General features: G+C 41.9%; 1 protein-coding gene and 1 long non-coding RNA gene across 5 annotated transcripts in view; one reads left to right on the forward strand and one right to left on the reverse strand.

The window, feature by feature from the left end:
- Window positions 1–1200: 1200 nt before the first annotated feature.
- On the reverse strand, window positions 1201–8731 carry LOC118594831. Its single transcript, XR_004946415.1, has 3 exons — window positions 8534–8731; window positions 5928–6112; window positions 1201–1227 (listed from the first exon to the last, which is right to left on the reverse strand). It is a non-coding gene; the product is annotated as an uncharacterized LOC118594831 (long non-coding RNA).
- A 150-nt stretch (window positions 8732–8881) lies between these two features.
- Taf4b (TATA-box binding protein associated factor 4b) overlaps window positions 8882–27022 on the forward strand; it is a 118601-nt gene continuing 100460 nt past the window's right edge. For 3 of the 4 annotated variants that reach the window (XM_036205292.1, XM_036205296.1, XM_036205293.1), the window contains exons 1-3: window positions 8882–9613; window positions 22391–22539; window positions 25208–25315. In XM_036205292.1, coding sequence (XP_036061185.1) covers window positions 9274–9613; window positions 22391–22539; window positions 25208–25315 — 597 coding nt within the window. In that variant the 5' untranslated portion in view covers window positions 8882–9273. The remainder of the gene's footprint in view (window positions 9614–22390; window positions 22540–25207; window positions 25316–27022) is intronic. The other variant, XM_036205294.1, reaches the window with a different exon arrangement.

The raw sequence follows: 27022 nt of genomic DNA on the forward strand, positions 1-27022 counted from the left end.
GTGTAACTTTTTTGCTTTGAAAAGTGTCTTACAATGTAGCTCTGGCTGGCCTGGAACTCACTATGTAAGCTAGACTAGCCTGGAGCTCACAGAAATCCACCTGCCTCTGCCTCCTGGAAGTTGAGGGTTCCCACAACCACATCTGGCATAAGTGTAAATCTCATTGGCTGATTAATTTCCTATATTGAGAATAGGTTTCTGGGGCTGCAGAGATGGCTTAGAGGTTAAGAGCACCGACTGCTCTTCCAGAGGTTCTGAGTTCAATTCCCAGCACCCACATGATGGCTCAACAACCATCTGTAATGAGATCTGGCACCCTCTTCTGAATACATGACAAATAAATAAATTAAAAAAAAAAAACAAAGAGAATAGATTTCTGATGATGCTTGGATCCTTCATTACTGTTCAGTCTTCGTTTTTTCAAGACAGAGTTTCTCTGTGTACCCCTGGCTGTCCTGGAACTCGCTCTGTAGACCAAGCTGGCCTCAAACTCAGGGATCTGCTTGCCTCTGCCTCCTGAGTGCTGGGATTAAAGGTATGCAACCACAATGATCAGCAATTACTGTTCATTCTTTGAGAGGTATTATTTGAGGTTGGACAGATGGGTGTGGTGGTATTGTGTTCCCCAAAATATTGTGTACTCTAATAAACTAATCTGGGGTCAGAGAAAAAAACCAGCCACTAGCTACAGAGGCTAGAAAATGGTGACACTAATGCCTTTAATCCTAGCATTCCAGAGGCAGAAATCCCTCTGGAACACTGTGAGTTCAAGGCCACATTGGAAACAGCCAGGCATAGTGACTCATGCCTTTAATCCCAGAAAGTGATGGCAGAAAGCAGAAAGGTATATAAGGCGTGAGGACCAGGAACTAAATTAGTTAAGCTTTTGGCTGGTTAAGCATTCAGGCCTTGAGCAGCACAGTTCAGCTGAGATCCACTTAGATGAGGACTCAGAGGCTTCTAGTCTGAGGAAACAGGATCAGCTGAGAAACTGGCAAGGTGAGGTAGCTGTGGCTTGTCTGCTTCTCTGATCTTCCAGCATTCACCCCAAAAACTGGCCTCAGGTTTGATTTTATTAATAAGTACTTTTAAGGTTCATGCTACAGCTGGCTAAAAAGCTAAGAGTGCATGCTGCTCTTCTAGAAGACCTGAGCTCTGTTCCACACTGGGCAGCTCACGATGGCCTGGGATGCCAGCTCCAGGGAATTCAATGCCCTCTTCTGGTCTCTGCAGGCATATGCAAACGTGTGACACACATACACATAAATTCAATACACACCAGTAAAAATAAATAAAAAGAGATTACTGTTTAAATATCAAACAAGTTTAAGGTACTGAGACTATCAGACCTTTAATGGAGGCAGTATCTTGACATGGTGGCATCCACCTGTAATTCTAGCACTTGGGTGCTGTTTGTTTCTGCTCTTTTGGGGGCCCGCCACCCAGCTCCCAAATAATTCACACACGGAGGCTTATCCTTAATTATGAATGCCTGGCCTAAGCTTGGCTTTTTTCTTGCCAGTTTTCCTTAAGTTACCCCATCTACCAAAGCCTCTGGGCTTTTCCTGTTCTCTTATGTCTGTAAATCTTACTCTTACTCTGTGGCTGGGTGGCTGGCCCCTGATGTCCTTCTCCTTCTCTGGCTACTTCTTTTTTCTTCTTGCTCACATCCTCCAAAAAGCCATTGGGCTTCTCCTTGCTCCTCCTTAAGAACCCTTTCCACCTGGATCCTCCCTAGCACTTCCTGTCAGCTAGTTGCTGACCCAGCCTCCTCACCAGAGGTGAATTTTATTTAATCAAACATACCTTTGCATCATTAAACAAATGTTCCAGGGCATAAACAAAAGTAACACACCTTAAAATAATATTCTACAACACTTGGGAAATTGAGGGAAGATGATTTTGGATTTGAGATCAGCCAGGGTTTCATGATAAAATTGTGTTTCATTAAATAATAATAATAATAACAAAGGTCAGTAATGCAGTTAAGCCTTTTAAAAATGTCCAACCTACATTCCTTTCAAAGGGAAATGACAGCATATTGTGTGAAAAAGTGTTTTGTTGCAGGAGGTATTTAAATGTATTGATGAAAAACATCATGGACCAGGTTCAAATTATTGCCCATGAAGCCATCTGCTGCTAAACACAATCTGAAGCCCAGGCTAGAAACATCTTAGCCTCAAGAAAATTTTTCTCAGGCAGATTTCATGTTTAGTTTGTCTTAATCCTCTTTAAAACTTAAAACTTTGAATTGTCACAAATATAAATACAAGAAGTTTCTTTCTTTCTTCCTCCCTCCCTTTCTGTTTCAATTTTTTGAGACAAGGTTCCTCTGTGTAGACTCTGTAGACCAGGCTGGCTTCAAACTCATGGATCCACTTGCCTTTGCCTCCCAAGTGATAAGATTAAAGGTGTGTGCCACTACCACCCAGCAAAAAGTATTTCTCAGTATCATTACATTTACAAATACTTACAGATAAACATAAAATCAACTGATTCTTTTCCTTCATTCTTTTCATATATAGAAATAAATGCATCATTTTGTCTCCTGCTGCGGTTTTTACAGAAATGTAAAATGATTACTAGTGAACACCAAATTCAGGCCAGTGGCTGCTAATGCTAGGTAAAAGGAGTATATTTTGGGGAGTAAGAGAACTAAAGTTCCCATCATTAGATAAAATATAAAGCAAATTGTAGAAAAATGTGTAAGTTCAACCTATAAAAGAATGCACATATATAGTCTAGCCACTTGCGCCTTATAGTAGTGACCTCTAGGCTTCTGCAGGTACCAAATCTATGTCCTGGCCTAGTCTTACCACCTTCTCCTTCACTTTAGCCAACATTTAGGCTTCTTCTAGGACCTGCCATACCTTTATTCACCCCCCAGGACCCTTTGTACTACCTCTACCATTTCACTCTATACCCAGACTTCCCACATCCTTCTCTAGGATCTAGCCTGGTGACTGACTACTCCTGACCTTTTCATACATACCCTTTCCATAATCTTCAAGATTTTGTCGGGGTCCCACAGCCAGAGCACAAGCCTAGTTTTACCTTTCCAGCCTTCATGGCAGAGGAGATCTAGGGTCGGGCCAGTGTCCTCTTTACCTATCTGCCATATCACAGAATTCTACATCAATTCCAATCTTTCCACTCAGAACTATCAACTCCACACTCCCAGCTTGGAACAGGAAGCAAATCCTGTATGCCAGTCTAGTCCCCTTTGTCCACTTGACTTCATTCCACTCAAGACAGTCCCAATCTGCCCCCATATATTTTTTCTCCCCCACACTGCCCTATCTATAACGAACTTAAAACTAACAAAGTCCACATGCTCAGATCTTATCACAGTAAAACCAACAATATGAAAGTTCAAGTCAGTATCTTCTCCCCCAAACCTACCAGTCCTGTAGAAATGTTTCCTCGTGAGAATTACCTAGGTGAACTTCAAGACAAAGAAATTAAAAGAACAGTCATAAACCTTCTCAGAATACAAGAAGTTGAAAGGAGACAGAAACAGCTCAGGAAAACGAAGCAGAAAGAGTTTAAGGGGATAAACATGAGTGATGCCCAAGAAAACACAAAGACAAGGCTGATGGAAATGATGAAGATAATTCAGGTTTTGAGGATGGAATTCAATAAAGGGATAGAAGCACTGAAGAGGACTCATGCTGCAGTGAAGATAGAGATAAAACACTCAATAGACATTCTAAGGGAAGCCTTTCAAGTAAAATGAACCAAAACAGAAGCCAGAATATCAGGTTTCAAAGATAAAATAAAGGATCTAGACCAAATAAGTAATAAACATGAAAAAATTTAAAATACACAGGAAATGAGAAACAAAATAAAACAAAAACAAAACAAAACAAAACCTTTGAATTATAGGCATAGAGGGAGAAAAATTCCAAGTCAATGGCATAGACCAGATTTTCAATAAGATGACAGAAAAAAACTTCCCCAACTAAGGAAAGACACGACCATACAGATTCAAGAAGCACAGAGAACACCAAACAGACAAGACCAGGAAAGAAAACCCCCAGAGCACATGACAGTCAAAACATTGAGTATACATCACAAAGACAGTGTATGGAAAACTGAAAGAAAAAAACAAACTTGGCAGTAACCAATAGCTCTCACAAGATCTACTCAACAAAAGGGACACTATTCCTGGAAATCTAACTACTCAGTGCTAGTGAAATCATGGTTACTGGAGGAGAACCTATAACTGCTGGGGGATGTATTTCTGTATGCTGTGAATATATGTTGTTCCCATTAGTTAATAAATTAGCTGCTCTGGCCTATGGCAAGGCAGCTTTGAGGTAGGTGGGAAATCCAAGCAGAGAGACAGGAAGAAGAAAGGCGGAGTCTGGGGAGATGACCACACGGCCAGGAGAGAGATGGCAGCCTGTTGCTCAAGGAACAATGTGCCAGCAGACCTGTAAGCCATGGCAAAACATAGATTAATAGAAATGGGTTGATTTAAGATAGAAGATAGCAAGAGGCCTGCCATAGACTATACAGTATGTAAATAATATTAAGCCTCCGAGTGATTATTTTATAACTGGCTGAGGGACCACAGGGCTGGATGGGACCGGAGAAACCTTCCAACTACATACAACCACAAATTTACTAAAGCAGCATAACCCATAACAACAATCTACAGACATTTGTCCTTATATCCACAGATAAAAAGTAGTCTTCACCCCTCTCCAGGGAAACCTCTCTTTGCAATAGTTGAAGACTGCTATAGAAAACTAGAACCAACAGGAATGCAGTTGTTGAGCCTGGTCCCGATGGGTACATTTACAAATCACTTTTGTACCCAAAGCTCAGGGAGCATAGCAGAATCAGGAGCTACATCCATAGTCTCACCAACATGATTACTCAGATATGAGCAGAACAAGGTTGACACCAATGGACAGGGAAAAGCCCATGAGGCCTTAAGCCTACACAAAGAACTACAGGCAACTGAGTAAAACTGGTAACTGGAGGGGTGGCCCTCCCCAGGGAAGAGCACACCAATTGGTTGTCTAGTGCAAAATAGCACTGAAAACATACATACAAGTAACGCTATATGGATTTAACATGTTCTATTTGGGAATATATGTACATATACAAATACATATATGCATGCAATAATTGATGAAAAAGGAGACTATGAATTTGAATGAGGATGGGAAGGGATACATGGGAGGTTTGGAGGGAAGAAAGGGAGGTAGGGAATGTAACTGTCTTAGTCAGGGTTTCTATTGCTGCAATGAAACACTATGACCAAAAAGCAATTTGAGGTGGAAAGTGTTTATTTGATTTACACTTCCCTATCACTGTTCATCATCAAAGGAAGTAGGCTAGGAACTCAAGTGGAGCAGGAACTTGGACGCAGGAGCTGATGCAGAGGCCATGGAGGGATGCTGCTTACTACACTGCTCCCCGTGGCTTGTTTGGCCTGCTTTTTTATAGAACTTAGGACTACCTGCCTAGGGATGGTACCAGTTACAATGGGCTGGGCCCTCCCCCACCAATCACAGCTGGATGTTATGGAGGCATGTTCTCAACTGAGGCTCCTTCCTTTCAGTTAACTCCAGCCTGTGTCAAGTTGACAGAAAACCAGCCAATACAGTAATTAAAATACAATCTCAAAAAAAAAAAAAAAAGGGCATGGTTGACAAAGTATTCAGGGCCTGTGTTTGTGGGCGTGGCTTTCCCTAGCCCAGCGTGAGGCAGAGGCTGTCACCAAAGGTTAAAAAAATAATAATGAAGAAGGTCAGGTGTGGTGGCTATGCTGGAACAGAAAAAACAAGGTGAACACATCTCCTCAGCTTTTGATAGACAGAACTGAACTTTAAATAGTCTCCACTATTTTTGCTTTGCTTGAATGTTGTTTGGCTCTATTCAATACATCGTCTTAGCAAGTAATTATTGTATACCTTTTGATGAATCAACGTTGGCATCACCCAGACTAGTTTGAATCTCTGTTCTTTGTATAAATTCCTTTTTCAACAGCAGGATTTATAGGAGCCCATTAGTCTAAGGCATCTGAGGCAAACTTCTTTCCCAATACTGTGCTTCTGACTTTAACCATCCTGTTAAGTCCCTTGAACTGAAGCAATCACTGAAAAGAAAAAGGAAGTGCATTTTAGTGAGCAGCACCCAGAAGCTGCTCTATACTGTCAAGGTCCATTTCCTGAACTTCATTTAGGGGAGTCAGTATCAATGTAAGTAAGTGATCAGGAAAATCGTGGAATGCTTGGGTGGGGGATGGGGAGATCTGTAAATGGACTGGGTCACCATATAAGTTTAGTTTGTTTTGAGATATGGACTGCCAAAGCTGGCCTTGAGCCCTCCACCCTCCTGCCTCTACTTCCTGGGTTTATAACCTTTCACTATTACACCCAGCATGAACAGAGTTTTCACCTGGACTGGCTATGTGAGACAGACAGTGGAAGAGCTGGAGACTTCGAGAGCACATGAGTGAGTAATGTCCAGAGGGGTTCACAGAGATGGAGAAGACCAAAACTGAATGACAGATTACCTGCTGTTTTAGTCATTTGGGACCATATGACTGCAACAAAAGCACTACCCTCCATCAGCATAACCAGTAAAGGTGTTTCTCACCAAGCCTGATGACCTGAGTTCAATGCCCAGAACCCACATGGTGGAAGAAGACAGCTGACCCCTGACCTGCACACACACAGTGGCATGTCCACGCCCCCATCCCTAAATCCAACAGATATCTGAAGTCTGGATAGTCCAAGAAAAATAGAGTTGGTTATCTGGTAAAGGATGTCTTCCTAGACCGCCCTCTTTTTATTATACCCTTACTGGGCATAGCAGGAGAGGCAAAGGAATTCTCTCAGAACTCTGATTATTTATATAACTAGTTTGTTTATTTTATTTTTGGCAGGCAAGACAGGGTCTCATACTATAGCCCAGGCTGGCCTCACACTTGTTGCGATCCTCTACCTGCAGGTTCCCACGAGTGCTTTGCTTGATTATTATTTTATTATTTTGAGACTGGGTCTCACTATGTAGCCTTGGCTGACTTGAAACTTACTGTGTAGACCATGTTGGCCTTGAACTCACAGAGATCCACTGCCTGTCTCAGCCATTCCAGTGCTGGGGTTAAAGGTATACACTGTCAAGCTTGTCTGATTATTTTATTTTTTAAATTTACTTTATTTTTAATTACATGTATGTGCCTATGTGTGGGTGTGTGAACATGAGTGCAGGTGTCCACAGAGGACTGAGGTGTTAGAGATCCCTGGATGGAGCTGGAGTTACAGATGGTGTGAGCTATCTGATGTGGGTGCTGGGAATTGAATTCAGGTCCTCTGAAAGAGCAGTAGGTGTGCTTACCATCAAGCCATCTCTCCAGCACTATTTTAGGGTTCAATATTTAATTTTTTTTCTTTTTAAAAGAATGTCTTGCTATGTAGCCCTGGCTGGTTTGGAACTTGCTGGTATAGTCAAGACTGTTGGGACACAGAGTATGTAGCCAAGACAGGCTTTGAACTCCCGATCTTTCTGCTTGAATCTTCCCAGGGCTGGGATTCTCGGTGTTCATCCCCACACCTCACTGCAACAAGTTCTATCTGTATATTTACAGGTTACAAAGTGCTGTGTCATGCATGCATAACTGGAGGACGATTAAATCACGTTACAGAAATACTTCACATACTTAGTATTTTTGTAGGGGGAGGTGTCTCTTGTTTTAGAGCTTCATGATTTAATCATCTCCCAGAGGCCCAATTTCCTAATGCTTACACTCTCAACACATATTTGGGGTAAACACTCTGAGCCAAGCACCTGCATACTTGCAAAATTTCCCTAGGATAGTGTAATTCTGTACAAAATGATCTTATGATAGGTATGCAGTAAAGGCGTCTTCTCTGGCTAGATCACGGAGAATGTTTGCAAGGGACTACTGCCCCGAGCAAGCTTCAGTACTGCACTTAAGATCTTAGGAGCCGGAATTTGAAGATGAACCAGAAGACCTGTCCTAACTTCCCAGAAGATGACACGTAAACAATGTAAATAAACTAGGACATGGTCAGCATTTAGGAAGCTGAGACTTTAGGATTTCTACACTTTCAAGGACAGAATGCTCACACAGTGAGTTCGAGATCATCCTGTACTACAATTCGAACGCCTATCTAACAAAACAAATGCCAGGGGTGGAGGAGGTGCAAGCCTTCAATCCTAGCATGCCGGAGGCAGAGGTAAGCCGGCTCTCTGCGTCCCAGGCCAGCCAGGGCTAGATAGTGAGGCTCAGTCTAAAACAAAAAAAAACCCAATAAATAAATGAACAAATACGCTAGTAGGGGACAGAGACATAAAAATGTTTTTTTTTTTTCAGTTTATATTTTAGGTATTTCAAGTCTAAAATAATATCTCACAAAGATACATTTCTAAAGACGATAAAATTACACACTCTTCTGATTTTCACAATGTCAACGGTAATGAAAAATTTTGCAGGGCTTTTCAGTGACGCCGGGGTAAAAAAAAACCCAAAAAAACCAGAAACCGGACAAACCCGAAGCGGGATGAATTACTGAACTTTGCCTTCTCCGAAATCAGTTCTCCGCATTTTCTCCTAAAGTGTAGCGTCCCCGGGTGGAGTCCCTCCGAGGCGACAGCCGGGTCCAGCCCGCGGAGGCGCGCCGTGTCCCAGCTCTCCGGCGCCGCTCGCCCCCAGCACGTGATAACTTCCCGGGAACCTGCGCCGGAGCGCTGGGGCGTGCGGAGGACGCTTCCGAGCCACTCCGGGGCGGGGCCTCGTGACGTCACGAGCGCATTCCTCTCGCTAGCCAATCAGAAGGCCGGACGCCAGGGAAGCCCCGGGCGGCGGGGGCCGCCGGGGCGCGTGCGCACGGGCCTCCGCGTGGCTATATAAACATGGCTGGCAGCGGCGCGCGGCTGGCGCTGCGGAGCGCGTTTGGGTCGCCTCTGGACGCCGCGGGTCTGTAGGGTTTTGAAATTTCTGGCGGGGAAGCGCAGAGTTCAAGCTCCCCGGGTGGGAACTGAAGTGACGGCCCGAGGGAGCTGCCGGCCCGGGCGCTTCTGCGGCGGGACCGACCGGGGCTCAGGCGCGCACGTGTGGGCGCCGCCGAGGGAGTGCCGGGCGGTGTCGCCTGCGGCCGGGCCCGGAGCGCGCGTGTGTGCCCCGGGATGCTGCGGCGCCCGGACTGCACCCGAGTCGGCCGCCGCCTGCCCCGGCTCGCCTCCCCTCAGCTCCGCGAAGGGCAGCGCCGCTGCCGCTGAGTCCCCGAGGGGATGCCGGCGGGCCTGACGGAGCCGGCGGGAGCCGCTGCTCCGGGGGTCGCCAGCGCCTCGGGGGCCGTGACCATGGCCTCCGCCGCCACGCTGCCCGTGCGGGTGGAGAGCACCCCGGTGGCCCTGGGCCCTGTGACTAAGGCTCCTGTCAGTGTCTGCGTGGAGCCCGTGGCGCCCCAGCCCCTGCCATCCCCAGTGGGGACTCTAGTGACCAAAGTGGTTCCTGTCACCGCTCTTCCTAAACTCAGCGGCCCTAGGCTGCCCGCTCCTCAGATAGTCACCGTGAAAACTCCCGGCACCACGACGATCCAGCTGCCTGCTAATTTGCAGCTGCCTCCAGGTATGTGGATCGCCTCTGCTCGCCTGAGGTGGCTCGGGGACGTGGCAGCACCCATGTAACTGAGGAGCTTAGAGCCAAGAGAGCCCTCCATACTCTTGATGTTGCAGCGAGCCTTACCGTTCATGTATCCTCTAGGTTCATCAGTGCATTTCCTATTTAAGAACACGATCTTTCCACCCAAGTGACACAGTCAGATCTGGAAGACTCACTTTCTAGATGGCCCTGGAGGCATTGGCTGGTACCTGGGTGGGGACATAGGAATTAGTTGAAGTTAATTTTCGTGTGGAGAAAGGACCAGTAAAAAGATGACTTTTTTTTTTAAGTTTTTTGAAACTTAAGGCAAAGAGGTATTTATTTATTTATTTATTAAGCAAGCTAGAATAAGTTCACAGCAGAAGTGATTACTTTTTTTCATTTTATTCATTCATTCATTCATTTATTTTCCCTTTGAGACAGGATCTCTTGTAGCCCAGGCTGGCTTTGAGCTCCCTGTTTAGGGAAGGATGACTTTGAACTCCTCTTGTTTCCTTCCAAGAGCTAGGATTACTTGTGTGTACCACTGCACCTGACCAAATGCTGCTTTCTACGCCGTCTTAGATGTGCAATAAATGTAATTGTAAGTTAGAAGATTCCTTTTGGTAGGGAGCAAGTGTCCAGGTTGACCTATCTGAACTGTGCAACTGTTGTATTTGACATGATGTGAAGAGTGTTAATGATTCTTTAGTTGCTTTTTATCTGTTGGATGCTTCTGTTGGGCTGTTTTGCTTTGTGATCATTTGCGTGTTGTAAATCTCTGACTGTTGTGTTGTCATGTTCTCCTTAATTGAAAAATACCTTGAAATTTGTCTTCTATTAATTTTGCTAAGAAGAAATTGGAAATCCAACATGTTGGTAGTTAGCCCTAAAAAATTATCTGGCGAGAGAACCAAGGTTCAACCAAGAGTGGCGGCGGCGGCGCACGCCTTTAATCCCAGCACTCAGAAGGCAGAGGCCGTCCTGGTCTACAGAGCCAGGGAGTTCGAGGACAACCAGGGCTACACAGAAAAATACTATTTCAACCCCCTCCCCTCCAAAAAAGAAAGAGAACCTTGATTTGTGTGGTAATGAAGTGGAAACATAAATTGAAGAGGTTTCTTTAGTGTCCCCTGGCAAAAGGACAAGGACTTTTTTTTTTTTTTTGGTGGGGTAGGAGGGTGTGTAGAATAGTTTCGTGTCAACTTCATACAAACTACTGTCATCTGACAGGAGGAAGCCTCAGTTGAGAAAATGTCTTCATAAGACAGGGCTGTAGGCAAGCCTGTAGGGCATATTCTTAATTAGTGATTGATGTGGGAGGGCCCAGCCCTTTGTGAGTGGTGTCATCCCTGGGCTGGTGGTCCTGGGTTCTATAAGAAAGCAGGCTGAGGAAGCCATGGGGAGCAAGCCAGTGAGCAGCACCCTCCATGGCCTCTGCATCAGCTCCTACCTCCAGATTTCTGCCCTGTGGGAGTTCCTGTCCTCATTGCTTTTGATTATTAAACCCTTTCCTCCCAAAGTTGCTTTGGTCCTGGTGTTCATAGAAACCGTATTTAAGACAGGGCGCTAATGCTGTATTTGGTTGTGGACATGCTGAGCACACTATGTTCTGCACATTTCACAAAGCTCTTTCAGTACAAGTGGAGTACACAAGATACCTCCATTTGTAAAGACCTGTAATCATTGGATACAGTGTTTGTCAGTTCTAAATTGCTCTCCTGCCTACAGTCTTACAAAGTAGTTGAGAATATATTTGAATGAAATTACCTGCTGATTTGTTACAATATACATTCTTGTCTACTCCCTGAAATTTTTTTCTTTTAGAAACAGTCAAAAATTGCCAAGGGGGAAAGCTTGTTGATAAGTTGTAGCAAGTTATTTACTGCGAGCTTGCCATGGTAGCCACTTTTAATACATTATTTATGTTCTTTGATTCTCTCCTCATAATGGGCAGCTAGCAATAAGGAGAAGAAGTCTGTAAGGGTAGACAATTGCCCAATGCCAGGCAAGAATCTCGGTAGAACTCAAAGGGAATTTGAGTCCAGGTCTTTTTAGCTAACTCTGAGGACAATGCTGTGTTTACTGTATGAATGTGTACAGTATACTTCATGGAACATCAGTGCTGAAAAGTAAAGATTTGTAAGTAAAAACTAGTATTTTCTAAATCAAGAAACCCAAACTGAAATGTCCGTGAGTTTCATTATAGCAAAATAAGATCACAGCCTACGTCTTTATAATATAGAGTTGCTTGGGGGAATTTTCTACTGGTGTGGAGCATAAAAACCAATAGAATGAAATGACATTGACTCACTGTAGGTTTTAAGTTCTATACAATTCAGATGTGTTAATAATTAATAGTTGGTTACTGAAGAATATGTCTGTCAGGTTTTTTTGTTTTGTTTTGTTTTTGTTTTTCAAGACAGGGTTTCTCTGTAGCTTTGCGCCTTTCCTGGAACTAACCCACAGAGATCCACTTGCCTCTGCCTCCAAATGCTGGGATTAAAGGCATGCACCACCACTGCTTGGCTTGTATGTCAGTTCTTAATTTACTGAGGTAAATACTTTTGAGTTCTTTCAGATTTTCTTTTGACTAAAATTGTTTTTAAAAATACTAATATTTGTCCAGGTCTGAGGGTACACAACTCTGTAATTTTAGCACTCAGGAGTTCAAAGGCCATGCTCAGGCCTATAATTCCAGTGAGGAAGTTGAGGCAGGAGGATTGCCTCAGGTTTGAGGCCAGACTGGCCTTCAGTGCAGTGTGAGACCCCATCTCAAAGCTAGGAGCTGGGTAAATGATTTGGCTGCTTAAAAGCCTAGCAACAACAGCCTGAGTTTGTTCTCTTAGAGCAGTGGTTCTCAACCTTCCTGATGCTGTAAACCTTTCATACAGGTCTTTATGTTGTGCTGACACCCAACCATTACATTGCTTCATTGCTACTTCATAATTTTGCTTCCGTTATGAATTGTAATGTAAATATCTGCTGTGCAGGATATCTGATAGTAACCCCTGTGAAGGGTCATTCTACCCTCAAAGGGTCACAACTGTCAGATTGAGAACAACTGCCTTAACAGAACCCATGTCCAAAGCTGGATGTAGAGGTATACATCTTTAATCCTTGTCATCCTTAAGTGAGATCAGAGACAAGACAGGAAAAGAGAGGCTGCTTCAAAACAAGGTGTAAGGAGAGAAATGACTCCCTGAGAGCTACCCTCTGCCTTTATATACATGCTCCACACTACCTAAGAAAATCTTAACAGAAATGTGTTTGTTTAAACACATCCAACCACAGGGTCTGTAAATAAAACATAAGTGGGCATTTGTGGGGAAATAAAAGGTTTCTGTCTTCAGTATTTTCTTAGTAAACATGTAGGACTTTTAGGTCCAGTTGTGGTCATTTCTGAATCAGTTTAATCATAGTGTAGTGGCGTGGTTCATTTTTTCTTTTTGTATCTGTAGTTATCCTTCCAGAGAAAGTGACAGCAGTCAAGTTTGCCCTAGTGTATGTTCCCAGCCCCCCTACTATGGTGGTACTATTACACAACTTAGTGTTCCTGCGTGCTTGTGTTCTAGTTCTGGCTGCCCTACACCTTGCTGCAGCCATAACACACTCTTTGTAGTCCAGGCTGACTTTAGCTCCCCTGGTTTTAGTATTACAGGCATTCTGGGGTTACAGGTGCGAACTACCATTCCTAGCTTCCTGAGTTGTGTGTATGTATAGATGTATGTAAGAATTTTTAAAGGTTTTGGCTGTGCTGGGGATTGAATATAAGGCCTTGTGTGGGCTAAGCAAGTGGTCTACCGCTGAGCATCCCCAGGCTCCTTAATTTTTAAATAGCAGCTTCCAGGCTGGGTATGGTGGTGCACACCTTTAATGTCAGCACTCAGGTTGCAGAGGCAGGCAAATCTCTAAGTTTGAGGCCAGCTTAGTTACATAGTGTGTTCAAGGACAACCAGGCCTATGTAGAGAGACCTTGTATTAAAAAAAAGTAATAGTAATTAATAATAATAATAACAGCTTCATTGAAATGTAATTTTTGTAATTATATTTCAAAATCAGAACCTATTGCTGGGCACTTTAATCCCAAGTACTCAGGAGGTGGAGGCAAGTGGAACTATGAGTTTGAGGCCAGCCTGCTCTACATAGTGAGCTTCAGGACAGCCAGAACTATGCAGAGAAACCCTGTCTCGAAACAAAGCAAACAAAGGAACCTGTTTGCAGTGACTGTTAAATTTTATTTAGACACCTAAGATGTGTAGTCTTTGAAAGAAAATACATGTATACCTTCTCTATTCTGTGATACCATTTTTATGTTTGCTTTTCATTTACCGTTATAGGATAACTAGTTTTGTTATAAACTCAAAAGCATAATATTTCTTCTTTTCTCTCTCCCCTCTGGAGACAAGGTGTTAATGTGTAACCCAAAACAGTTTTGAACTTGTAACCCTCTTGTCTCTGCTTTCAGAGTCTAGGATTACAGATGTGTTCGTTAAGTAAGCCCAGCAAAAGCTTACTTTTGATTACTTATTATACTTTGAGTGGGTGCTTACATGTAAGTTAGAAGACAGCTTGTAGGAGTCAGTTCTCTATTTCTACCATGTGAGTTCCAGGTCTTTAATTCATGTTCTTAGGCTTGGTGGCAAGCTCATTTACCTCCTAAGCCATCTCAGTAGCCAAAAAGTTTAATTTTTAATGGCAGCATAATTTATTATTTAATAATTCCCTTATTCATATAATTTGATTTTTTTTTTTTTTTGGTTGTTGTGTTTTTTGTTTTGTTTTGTTTTGTTTTGTTCTTTTGGTTTTTCAAGACAGGTTTTCTCTGTGTGGCCCTGGCTCTCCTGGAACTCCTCTGTTTGTAGACGAGGCTGGACTCGAACTCACAGAGATCCACCTGCCTCTGCCTCACAAGTGCTAGAATTAAAGGCATGCATCACCACACCTCGCTGGTTGCTTATTTTTTATTATTTACTAAAGTAGATGTTTTTTTATTTAGGTTATGTTACGCACTATGATTTTTTGGTTGGGATAGATAATATGGCCAACAGCATATTTGGTTATTACTGATAATTGGAATATGAGCTCAATACTATGAATACAACAATAAGTGAGGTAAACATTTCTCTCTTGAAAAAAATCCAGTAGATTTTCTGGGTTTCCATAGATAACTTTGGCTTAATTTTTCTCTTAACAATGTTATTTCTGAAAAGTAATCAATGCATGCATAAAACTAGCAACACATATGCAAAGTAAGTCACTTGAAGTCTTACGTGTCTGATTTTTAAAGATGAAATTTAATAGAGAGAAATAAAACCTGCTTTGGCAAATCAATCTCTGTTTTGACCAGTGAAGAGTGGTGATTTAATTTTCTTTTTTATTCAATTTAGGAAATGAGAAAAGGGGCAATATAAGTGGTTTTAAACTCTATGTAGGAAATTATCATATGAAAAATTAGAGGAATTTGACCCATGGTACCTAGAGAAGAATGCAACTTAGATAGACATATTTACAGGACTAAGTGTGAAAATGTAACTACGCTCATTTTGTGTGGTTGTAAAAGTAACCATATGTCCTATGGATGCTAAAGGGAGACACGCTCTGTTTGCATATTAAGGAAGGGCTTTGTGCTCCTAGTCTGCCTTTGAAAGAGCGACTGCTGTGTGTCTCATTTTTCCTAACTCTGGGTTATTTGAGAAGAAACTAGAAGGTTAAGAGTTTTTCTGGATCTTGATTTTTATAGATCTGCTATTCTTTCAGGGCATTATTTACAAATGCCAAGAATATGAAAAAACCAGAGAGCTTCCATCCAGATCAGACTCTGCCGTTTAAAATACAAGAGTTCACACAGTAAAAAAAAAAAATAGATCTTAGATTATGTGTGAGGGAGAGAATGGATACTAGTCCACTTTTAAAATCTTATTATTTATAGAGGAAAGGTAATCTGTTACCCAATGTATGATTTTTTTTTATGTATTTTTTTAAAACTTCTTGAGACAGTTTCTCTGTAACAGCCTTGGGTGTCCTGGAACTTGTTCTGTAGACCAGGCTGACTTTGGATTCATGAAGATGTACCTGTCTCTGCCACCCAAGAGCTGGGATTAAAGGCGTGCACCACCACCACCCTTTTTGAGACCAGGTTTCTCTACTGTCTTGGAACTCTTTGTAGATAAGGGTGGACTTGAACTCAGTGATCTGCCTGCCTCTGGAGTGCTGAGGTCAAAGGTGTGCGCCACCATGCCTGGCCTAAATTAGTGAATTTTCCTAAGTTTTTCATACTACCTCAGTTTAGATTAATCCACCCTGTACCCACTCCTCTTCCTTGTTCTCTGTCCAATTACTACATCAAGTTTTAACCTTCATTGTTTTCCTTTTCTACTTGCATATGGTATGTGTTCTATTAATTTACTCTTTTTTCCATCTATCTTATTATTCATTCATTCATTCATTCATTCATTCATTCATTCTACATCCCAGCCATAGTTTCCCATCTCGTCTTCTGTTCCCACCCCTCAGTCCACTCCTCCCTTTCTGTTCACTCCCATGGATTTTGGCAAAACATGGCATATAAAGTTATAGTAAGACTGAGCACCTCATCTTGTATTAAGGCAAGGTGACCCAGTGTGAGGAATAGGATCCTAAAAGCCAGGAAAAGAGTCCTAGACAGCTACTGTTCCCTCTGTTAGGAGTCTCATAAGAGAACCAAGCTACACACCTGTAATATATATGCAGAGTGCCTAGGTTAGCCCCGTGGAGGCTCCCTGGTTGTTGGTTCAGTCTCTCTGAGCCCCTATGAGCTCAGGTTAGTTGGTTCTGTGGGTTTTCTTGTGTCCTTGACCCCTCTGGCTCCTACAATACTTCCTCCCTTCTTCTACAAGATTCCTTTAGGTTGGCCTAACGTTTGGCTGGGGATCTGCACCTCTTTCCATTAGTTACTGGATGACACCTTTCTGACAATTGGTCTAGGTACCAGTCTGTGAAGGTAGCAGAATATCGTTAAGGGTGGACTTAACTCTCCTGACATTGGTCACTCCCTCAATCTCTAGGCCATCCTTGCACATCCCATAGGCACATCCCATAGGCAGGATAGACTGTAGGTCAAAGGTTATGTGGCTGGGTTGGTTTCTCAATCGCTCTACTAGGAAGTCTTGCCTGGTCACATGAGATAGCCAGTTCAGGCTATGTATCTGCTATTGCTAGAAGTCTTAGCTGGGGTCACCCTTGTAGATTTGTGGATCTTTCCCTTGCATCAGGTTTCAGTCTGTTCCTGAAAAGCCCCCCTTTCCAGTCATCTCTTTCAGGACTCTCCCTCTCCATCCACCCCCAACCCAGTCCCTTAGGTTCCTATGTCTATCTGCACCCAGTCCACCCATGAGATCTCTTCTATTTCCCCTTCCCAGGGAGATCTGGGACCCCCCCCCCTCCCGCTTTATCCCTCCTTGTTACTTAGCCTCTCTGGATCTGTGAATTGTAGCATGGTTATTCTTTATTTTACAGCTATATCCACTTAGGAGTGAGTACATACCATGTTTGTCTTTCTAGCTCTGGGTTAACCTCACTCAGGATCTCCACCCCCCCCCACCCCCCCACTCCTCCCCCCCCCCCCCCCCGTTCCATCATTTGCCTACAAATTTCATGATGTCGTTATTTTTAACAGCTGAGTAATACTCCATTATATAAATGTACCACATTTTCTTTACCCATTCGTTGGTTGAGGGACACCTCAGTTTTTAAGTTCTAGCAATTACGAATAATGCTGCTATGAACATAGTTGAGAAGGTCTCCTTGTGGTATGACTGAGCATCCTTTGGGTGTATGCCCAAGAGTTCCTTAAGTGTTCTCAGCCATTTGAGATTCTTCAATTGAGAATTATCTGTTTATGTCTGTACCCTATTTTTTAATTAGATTGTGTTTTGATGTCTAGTTTCTTGAATTCTTTGTTTTAGAAACCAGCCCTCTGCCAGATACGGGTTGGTGAAGGAAGATCTTTTCCCATTTTGTAGGCTGCTGTTTTGTCCTATTGACGATGTCCTTTGCCTTACAGAAACTTTTCAATTTCATGAGGTCCCATTTATTAATTGTTGCTCTCAGTATCTGTGCTACTGGTATTATATTCAGGAACTAGTCTCCTGTGCCAGTGTGTTCAAAGTTCTTCCCACTTTCTCTTCTATCAGCTTCATTGTAACTGGATTTATATTGAGGTCTTTGATGTACTTGAACTTGAGTTTTGTGCATGGCAATAGATATGCATCTATTTGCATTCTTCTACATGATGACATCCAGTTATGCCAGCATCATTTGTTGAAGATGCTTTCTTTTTTCCATTGTATAATTTTGGAGTCTTTGTCGAAAATCAGATGTCTATAAGTGTGTGGATTTATATCTTGGTCTCGATTCAATTCCATTCGTCACCTGTCTGTTTTTATGCCAATACCATGCTATCCATTTCCTCTTTAAGATCTCTTGTTCTTCTCTCATGGGCCTTTCTGGCTGCCTGAGCCCCATAGACACTTCACATTTAAATAGACAAATCACATTTAAATAGACATTTAAATAGGATCCACATAAGAGAGAGGGTATGCAGTATTTTTTGGGGGATTGGGGAGCTCTGGGATACCTCACTTAGTGTAATGTTTTCTAGCTTCATCCTTTTTCCTGCAAATTTCCTAGGTCCATTTGCTGAGAATACTTCTTTCTATCTGACCCTATGGTAGTATCTGTCTTTTATGGTCAGTCTGGTTTCTTGGAAGTAACAAACAGATGACTTCTGCTTTTTGATCAAATATACAAGGCTGTGTCTTTTGATTGAGGAAATAAGACCTTTAATAAAGAGGCAGGTGAGAGACAGAGGTGAGGGGGAGGAACAGAGAGACAGGGACAGGGACAGGGAGACATAGAGGATGGGGGAATGGCATTGACAGTGGGGATGTAAGGCCAAGTAGGAAAAGAGACAAGGCAACCAGGTGTCTGAAAGCTGAAGAAGCAACAGCTGAAAAACTTCAAGGGGCCAGGAAAGAAAGAAGGGCAGGGCAAGTAGAAAGAGGTCAAGAGAGCTTGGGAGCGTTGATACTCAAGAAGGAGAAGTAAGGTGACAGGAAAAAGAAAAGAAAGTCCTGGCTGTGGAGGGTTCCAGAAGCCTATCTACATTTCAGCTTGTATTAAGGGTTAAGGAGCACTGAGTCCTGCACCTACAGCAGAGCTCTGTCAGTGGCTACTCTTCAGGATTGAGTAGCCCTGGTACTTGGACTGCCCTGAAGCTGTAGTGCAAATTGGAGCAAGGAGCTGAGCAATCTGCACCCTGTGGGGCCACAAGTTCTGTAATACTGGCAGGGCTGAGGGTCCTGTTTCTATACCCGCCTGCATACGGTCGTGACTGGAAGTTGTCAGGTTGCGTGGGAAAGCAATTCTGACAAATCCAGCACTTGAAGATTTCCCATGTACTCACATTGATTTCTATGTGGGTGAATCAAATGACATCCCAGCCAGCCTATTGGTAGCTCTGCCACTGTTTGAAAACACCTCCATAGGTGGGGGAAATCAACCATGGCAAAATCAGTGAGAAACTCTGAACACAAACACAGTAGAGGATTTCCTTACATGTGACATAAGCTTAAGTATTGAAAGGTTACAACTGTGTTCTTTACAGTGTATGGTGCCCTGGCGAAAGAGTGCTAAGGTGTGTCCTTTTGTGGGAATATAAACAGAGAACTAAGCACACCCCATGTTAATAAAAACACTTTATATATATATATATATATATATATATATATATATATATATATATATTAAGAGAGGCAGGTGAATCTCTATGAGGCCAGCCTGGTCTACAAAGCTAGTTCCAGTCCTGCCAGGGTTACACAGCGAGACCTTGTCTCAAAAAGCCAAGCCAAATCAAAACAAGCTAGGTGTGGTGGAGCATATATTTAATGCCAGCATTATCTATGTGTCAAGTTCCCAAGACTGCCAGAGCTACACAGTCAAACCCTGTCTTAAAACAAAAACTCGTAGAAGCCAGTTGGTGGTGACACATACTTCTAATTCCAGCACTCTTGGCAGAGGCAGGTGGATCTCCATGAGTTTGATGCGGGTGTGGTCTACAGAGGAAATTCCAGTACAGCCAAGTCTACACAGAGAAAACTTGTCTTTATGTGTTTCTTAAAAGTAATTTTTACTATAAATTTATCTGATTTATTGATTTAAATTTGTTTAGGAGTCTTCTCTGGTTAGTTGAGAAAGAAAGAGAATGCCTGTTGAGCAGCCGCTGTGCTTGGCTACGAGGTGATAGTGGGAGAATAATAAGGCCGCATTGCATGTACAGCTGGGTGCTGAGGCCAAGTTGAAAGTACTGCTCCCTCAGTCTTTTCACGTGTTAGTAATTTCTGAGTCTTCTTTTTGCCTAGTTTTTCAGGGTTTTTTGTTTGTTTGGTTTTTTGAAACAGGATCTCACTATGTAGCCCTGGCTGTCCTGGAACTCAAAGAGATCCTCCTGCCTCTGCCTCCCAATCCTGGTTAAGATTAAAGACTTCTGTCATACCACACTCTTCAAGTTTGTCAGGTTTTTTTGTTTTGTTTTGTTTTTGTTTTTTATTGGTTTTTCGAGACAGAGTTTCTCTGTGTAGCTTTGTGCCTTTCCTGGAATTGACTTGGTAGCCCAGGCTGGCCTTGAGCTCACAGAGATCCGCCTGGCTCTGCCTCCTGAGTGCTGGGATTAAAGGGTGCGCCACCACTGCCCAGCTAATTTTGTCAGTTTTGATAATCTTTTCAAAGAGCCAAGTTTTAAGTTCATCAATTTTTCTCAGTTTTTTTGGTTCCATATTATATTTGTCTTTGTTCTGATCTTTATCATTTCTTAAGTGTAATTGTTTTAGTTTTTATTTTGCTCTGCTTCCAGTGTCACAGATGTCATAGTGTGTATCAGAAAGAGATGTCATTAAGCACAGCTGGCCACGTTGTTGAGAGTACTAAGGACCTAAATATTTGTGTGGGGCTTCCTTTTGAGAAGAGGGGTCTGGTTACTAAGGGATTCAGTTTTGTTTTGATTGACAGACTTAGATTATGTCAGTCTTTGCTCACTGTATCCCTTCCCTTGGTGAATGTCTTAGTTAGGATTTCTCTTGCTTTATGAAACACCATGCCCACAAAGCAAGTTGGAGAGGAAAGGGTTTGTTCAGCTTACACTTCCCTATCACAGGTCATCTTTTTTTGGCTTTACTCTGTTTTGTTTGATATTATGACTACTTTAGCTTTCTTCTGGCTGCTGTTGTGTGATATTTTTATTTCTTTTCTCCTTTGTTTCTTGACAGTAGGTCTTCATATTTAGCTTAGACTGTCCTCAAATGCACTGTATACATCAGGATACTTTTGAATTTTCAACCTCCCACGTGCTAAACTACTATCATGCCGATTGAAACTTTCTGTGTTTCTAAATCTAAGATAAGTCTTAGGAAAATAGCAAATGATTGGGTATTTGTTTTATGTAGTCCTATACTTTTGATATAGTTGAATTTAGCTTTGATATTTATTTTTGTTTTCTGTTCCCTTGTTTCATTCTTTTGTTTGTAAGATGATTTTTTTTTAGTATATAATTTTTTTTTATATATATATAGCTTTTTAGGGAAAATCAGTTCTTTTAAGGAGATATTTTGGGTGGTGACAAGATTGTGGTGTGCTTCTCTTGGAGTGACATCTTTACTATTTAGGCGCAGACTACTGTGTGGACCTTTCGCAATGTTTTCTCCCAACAGAGATATACCTTATAAAAACAGTGGAGTTAGGGTCCTTGGGGTCCATTGTTCTTTTTGTACCAGTTAAGGTATACCCCTGGGGAGTGGGAATTGTGAGAAGGAAAAGTATAGTGAACCTGACTTCTTTCCTATTGATGATCCCTTACCAGATCCTTAATCCACCCAATGAAATTAACTCTGAAGGAAAAATGACATGCCTCTATCTAGGGTAGATTCCATTCTTCACTATACAATGTCATGCTTGGAATGTTTTGGATTTTTGAGCATATTGGCTTTCATTGTTTGAGGTTAAAGATGTTCTGGAAAAATCTAGGCAAATATTCTAAAGATCTGCAGAGGCATTTTGGATGAGGGATGCTCTATCTATATGACATGTCTTCTGGAGTTTTTCTGTTCTGTCTGGTCCAGCTTATGTAGTACTGTGCTGTTCCCATACCATCTTTTAAAAAATGTTTTATGTGTATGATTGTTTATCTGCATGTATGTTTGAACTACTTGTGTGCATTGTCCTCAGAGGCCTGAAGAGTGCTTTGGTCCCCTGGAACTTGACTTAAGGAGAGAGTTGTAGGCCTCCACATGGGTGCTGGAAACAGAACTCCAGTTATCAGCAAGTACTACTGAGCCCACATCTATCTTAATATAGTTTTATAGTATCAGTATCATCAAGGAAAAGGATTTTTGCCTACTTCAGGAATATCTTTTCATATGCTTATATTAAAATATTTTTGTATAGCTTATTCTTATTTTTTAACACAGGCTCTTACTGTGTACCCCACTCTGGCCTTGAGCCTATTTTCCCTTTGGCTCAGCTTCCTAGGCCTAGAATTACAGGTATGTGCTGCATGCTCAGCTTAAATAGCTTTGAATGAAAACATTTTGCCATCTTATGGTGATTAGTGAACATGGAGTTCATTATTTGTTAGGCATTTATTCAGAGCACTTCCCAGTGTTTAAATGGGAAACAAAAGTACTTGTGTTCATTTATCAGCTTTAATCACAGTTGTTTTTCTTTTAATTATAGGAACGGTTTTGATCAGAAGTAACAGTGGTCAGTTGATGCTGGTATCTCCTCAGCAAGCTGTAACAGGAGCCAAGACCACAAATAATGTTGTAACTCCAAGGCCAGCAGTACCAGTCAACACTCCAACAGTCAAGATCTGTACAGTGCCGGTAATCTACTTTCATTTTCTTAGTTCCCAGCTACTATCTTCATATAAACGTGGACATGTTCGCCAGTAAGAATTTGAGATAATTTTGCTCAACTTTCAAAAATTAAGTGCCAACTTGGTTTTGATACTTGGTCATTGCTAAAATAATGAACTGTACCTTCATACTCAGTGATTTTATTATCCTAAAAGAAATTGTTCAAAGAGGCAATATGATCTGCTGAAAGAAAATAACTTCTGAATCAGGGTTTTGGAATGGGTGTGTATGTGGTTAATGTGCCTTTATGTGTTCCAAGTAATATGGGAATCTGCTTTAATATTTCGTTTTGCCTCGTTTGAAGTGACTTTTTTATATAGATGTTGATCTTTTTATGTAACTGAAATTTAGTTTGTGTAAGTAAATGTAAAAATATTCTTATGAGGCCCGATGGCCGTGGTGCATGCCTTTAATCCCAGCACTCAGGACACAGAGCCAGGTGGATCTCTGTGAGTTTGAGGCCAGCCTGGGCTACAGAGCGAAATCCAGGGCAAGTACCAAAACTACACAGAGAAACCCTGTCTCGAAAAACCAAATATATATATATTTTCTTATGAATATTCTTAGGGTTTCTATTGTGTGAAGAGACATTATGACCATGACGACTCTTATAAAGAAAACATTTAATTGGTGCTTACATTTCAGAGGTTTATGGCAGGACATGGCAGCGGGCAGGCAGACATGTTGTTGGAGAAGGAGCTGAGAATTCTATATGTGGGTCTGCAGGCAGCAGGGAGAGAGAGAGAGGGAGAGGGAGAGGGAGAGGGAGAGGGAGAGGGAAACAGACTTGAGTATCTGAGACCTTAAGAGGGAGAGGGAAACAGACTTGAGTATCTGAGACCTTAAAGTCTGCCCCAAGTGACACACCTTCTCCCACAATGTCACATCACCTCCACCAAGGCCATACCTCCTAATAGTACCACTCCTTATGGGCGTGTGGGGGCCTTTTTCATTCAAGCCACAACATCTTTATTTAACTCAGAAATGCTGGTGTTGGGGAGATAGTTTGGTTGGTAAAGTACTTGTAGCCCAAGCTTGAGGATTTGAGTTTGATCTCCAGTACTCACTAAACAAATGCCAGGTGCTATCACGTGCACCTGCAGTCATAACACTAAAGTCAAGAGATTCCCAGGGCTTTCCAGTTGTTGGAGTCAAATTCAAGAACTCCAGGTTTAGTGAGACACTGCCTCAAAAATTAAGATTGAGAACAATTGAGGTAGATACACAGTGTCAAAGACTGCCTGCCTTCTTGTTTTCTCCCTCTTTCCCCCTTTTTTTGTTCCTCCTATTTCTCTTTTTAACTTTACTACATTTATTTGGTGTGTGTGTGTGTGTGTGTGTGTGTGTGTGTGTGTGTGTGTGTGTAGGGGATAATATTCATGCCATGGCTGCACTTGTAGAGGTCAGAGGTCAGAGCACAACTTTCAGAAGTCACTTCTCTCCTACTGGGTGGAAATCAGGTCATCAGACTCAGTGGCAAGCTCCTTTACCCTTTAGGCCATCTTGCTGGTCCTACTTCACTTTTGATACTAGTTGCTCAATTGGTTATTTTCTTTGTCAGTAGTATGAAGCGTGTTTCTAATTAGTCTTAACAATAAAAACCCAGAATCATATATCAAGAGTGAAAGCTGAAAGAACAGAGCAGCCACACCTACGAATCCTCCAACTGAATGGCCAGAGATCCTGTCTCCACCCACCTTATATTTCTGTCTCCACCTCTCTAGTGCTGGAATTAAAGGCTTGAGCCTCCCATGTGCTGGGACCAAAGGCATATTCTTCCCAAGTGCTGGGATTAAAGGTGTGTGCCACTACTGCCTGGCCTCTAAGTTAAACTAGTGGCTAGCTCTGCCTTCTGATCTCCAGGCAAGCTTTATTTGTCAGAATACAAACAAAATATCATACAATAGTAATACATTTTCCTTCTAATTTGGTTTAGCTATGGGTTAACAGATTTTTGTTTATAATTAAATAAGGATTCTGATTGTTTTCTGTATAATAACATTAAATTTAAGATTTTATTTTTTTATTTTCTTATTTTGTGTATGATACATGTGTATGAGTGTGGGTGCATGCATGCTGCAGTGCTCATGTGGCGGTCAGAGGACAACTTTAGGACTCAGTTCTGTCTTCACCATGGATTCTGGAGATCATACTCAGATTGTCAGGGTTGCATGGCAAGAACTTTTATCCACTGAACAGTATTCTTGGCCCAACTTTGAGATGTTAATGATGAATGTTGTAGATCTTACTTAATTGGAAAATTAACATAAAAGAAAAGATTATTTTGTGAATCAGTTGCCTCCTTTAAAAAAAATCTCAGCTGACCAACTGACCAGTTAGCTTTATAGTATAGCATGTTCATGAATACAGCGTTTGTTGAAGTCTTTTCATTTTGTACACTATACTGATTGATTTTAAAGTGATTAGTATTGACTGGGCATGGTGGCACATGCCTTGAGGCAGAGACAGTTAGAGCTCTGTGAGTTCCAGGCCAGCCTGGTTTATGTATTGAGATCAGGCCAGCCAAGGCTACATAGTAAGATCCTTTCTCAGTAAAACAAAAACAAAACAAAACAAAACAAAAACCCTCAAAGTGACTAGTATCAGTAACTTTGTTATCTTGTCCTTTCCCCAGAATTCCAGCTCGCAATTAATGAAGAAGGTGGCAGTGACTCCTGTCAATAGTTTGACCCAGGCAGGGTCTACTGTGGCCACCACTGCCCCTGGTGCTTCCTCAGGACAAGTGAGTGTGCGTGTGCGTGTGCATGTGCGTGTGCGTGTCTTCTCACTACTATTCAAGTATTTCTTGCCAGATAGTTAAGTGTCTAACTATGTGACATTGAAGGCATATAATATATGATGTTGCTCATCAGACTGTGAACCATTGGAGATGTAGAAACAAGAAACCGGACTACCTTATTAGATACCCATTGCATCAATGCATTAAAGTAATATAAATACATCTAATAACCATGTATTACAGTCTCTAGAAGGAGGTGCTCAAATAGAATATGGATAAGTTATTTTTTAGGAATCAATACTTGTGAAGAGAAGGAGAGTAAGCTTAGGCTAGATTCATGATTGATAAAGTTTTAGCCAACCTAATAGAGAATGTTAGAGCATATGTACCTTGTCAGCATTGTCCCACTGTGAGTCAACACAGACTGTCCTGGGAAGATTGTTCTTTGTGCAAGGTCTCTTCTTTACAGCATAGACCAGATTAGTGGAGCGGACAGCTGAAAGTCATCCGTTAGAGCAGCCAAGACAGTACAAATCTCTCCTTGCAATGGTTCATTGACACTTAGATCTTAGGTCACTTGTGTATATGCTTCTCAAACGTGTTACTGACAACTGTCCTGGGATGCTAGTCAACTTCTTTCCTTTGGAAACAAAGAGGTTAAAAGGATAGACTGACTGTAGCCTTATTCCTGTAACCTACACTAAATCATGTCAGCTTTCTACTGTCCACCTTGTATTACCCTCACTCTTGCCTACTACTATGCTGGTCTTGGGAGTTGCTTACTAGTATTATCAGACTTTCCTCTTAGGAATCTCTCTAGATCCCTCTGTGGATATGTTCCTGCTCTATCTTGGGTTTTCTGTTTTTCTCCACTTGTGACAGATTAGCACAGATTGTGTAACTTATAATGAATGGTAGTTTGTTTGACTCATGATTCTGGAGATGGGAAGTCTAAGATCATATTGTGGAGGCCAGAAGAGGGGGTTGGATCACCTATAACTAGAGTTAGAGTTAGTTGTTAGCCACCTTGTAAGTGCTGGGAATTGAACCCCGGTCTTCTGGAAGAACAGCAAGAGGTTTAACCACTGAGTCATCTCTCCAACCCCTTAATTTTACCCAGAATTTCATCATTTGTTTTAGTTGTCATTAATCATTATTTTTAATTTACTTCCCATTTTACCATAACATTCTGTCTGATGTAAGTACCAGTTTATCTGGGAAAATTTGAATGTCTATTTACCTATCTTAATTTATACAGAAAGAATTTTTCTTGAGATTGTAAGCATCTCAGTTAAAGTTATGCTGCAAATGTTTAGTCTTCTCTGTGCATTTAATCTGCCCTCTACCCCGCTTTTCTTATGTTGTGTAATCTTTAGTATATTTGTTGCTTTATCTCTAGTTTTCTAATTTTGTACTTTAACTTACAGTTTTTGTATTAAACTTTCTGTCCTGCAGGTGGTGCTAGAGTCACACCACCTCATTCCGATGCATGTAGAAATTAATGATATTCCTTTCAGTGTGGAAATAAGACATCTCTCTCTTGTAATGCTATTTTGCTTATTCTGATGGTCCACATGCGATCAGTATAGCTGAGCATATGAAAATTAGTTGATAACTATTTTAATTTAAGAGAAAGCAGAAAAGTGCATTAAAAGCATAAAGATTTGCTATTACAAGGTACATTTGTAGAGACGCACCAATGTGCACGTG

Source organism: Onychomys torridus, chromosome 13 (genome assembly GCF_903995425.1).
Source record: "Onychomys torridus chromosome 13, mOncTor1.1, whole genome shotgun sequence".
Taxonomy (NCBI): domain Eukaryota; kingdom Metazoa; phylum Chordata; class Mammalia; order Rodentia; family Cricetidae; genus Onychomys; species Onychomys torridus.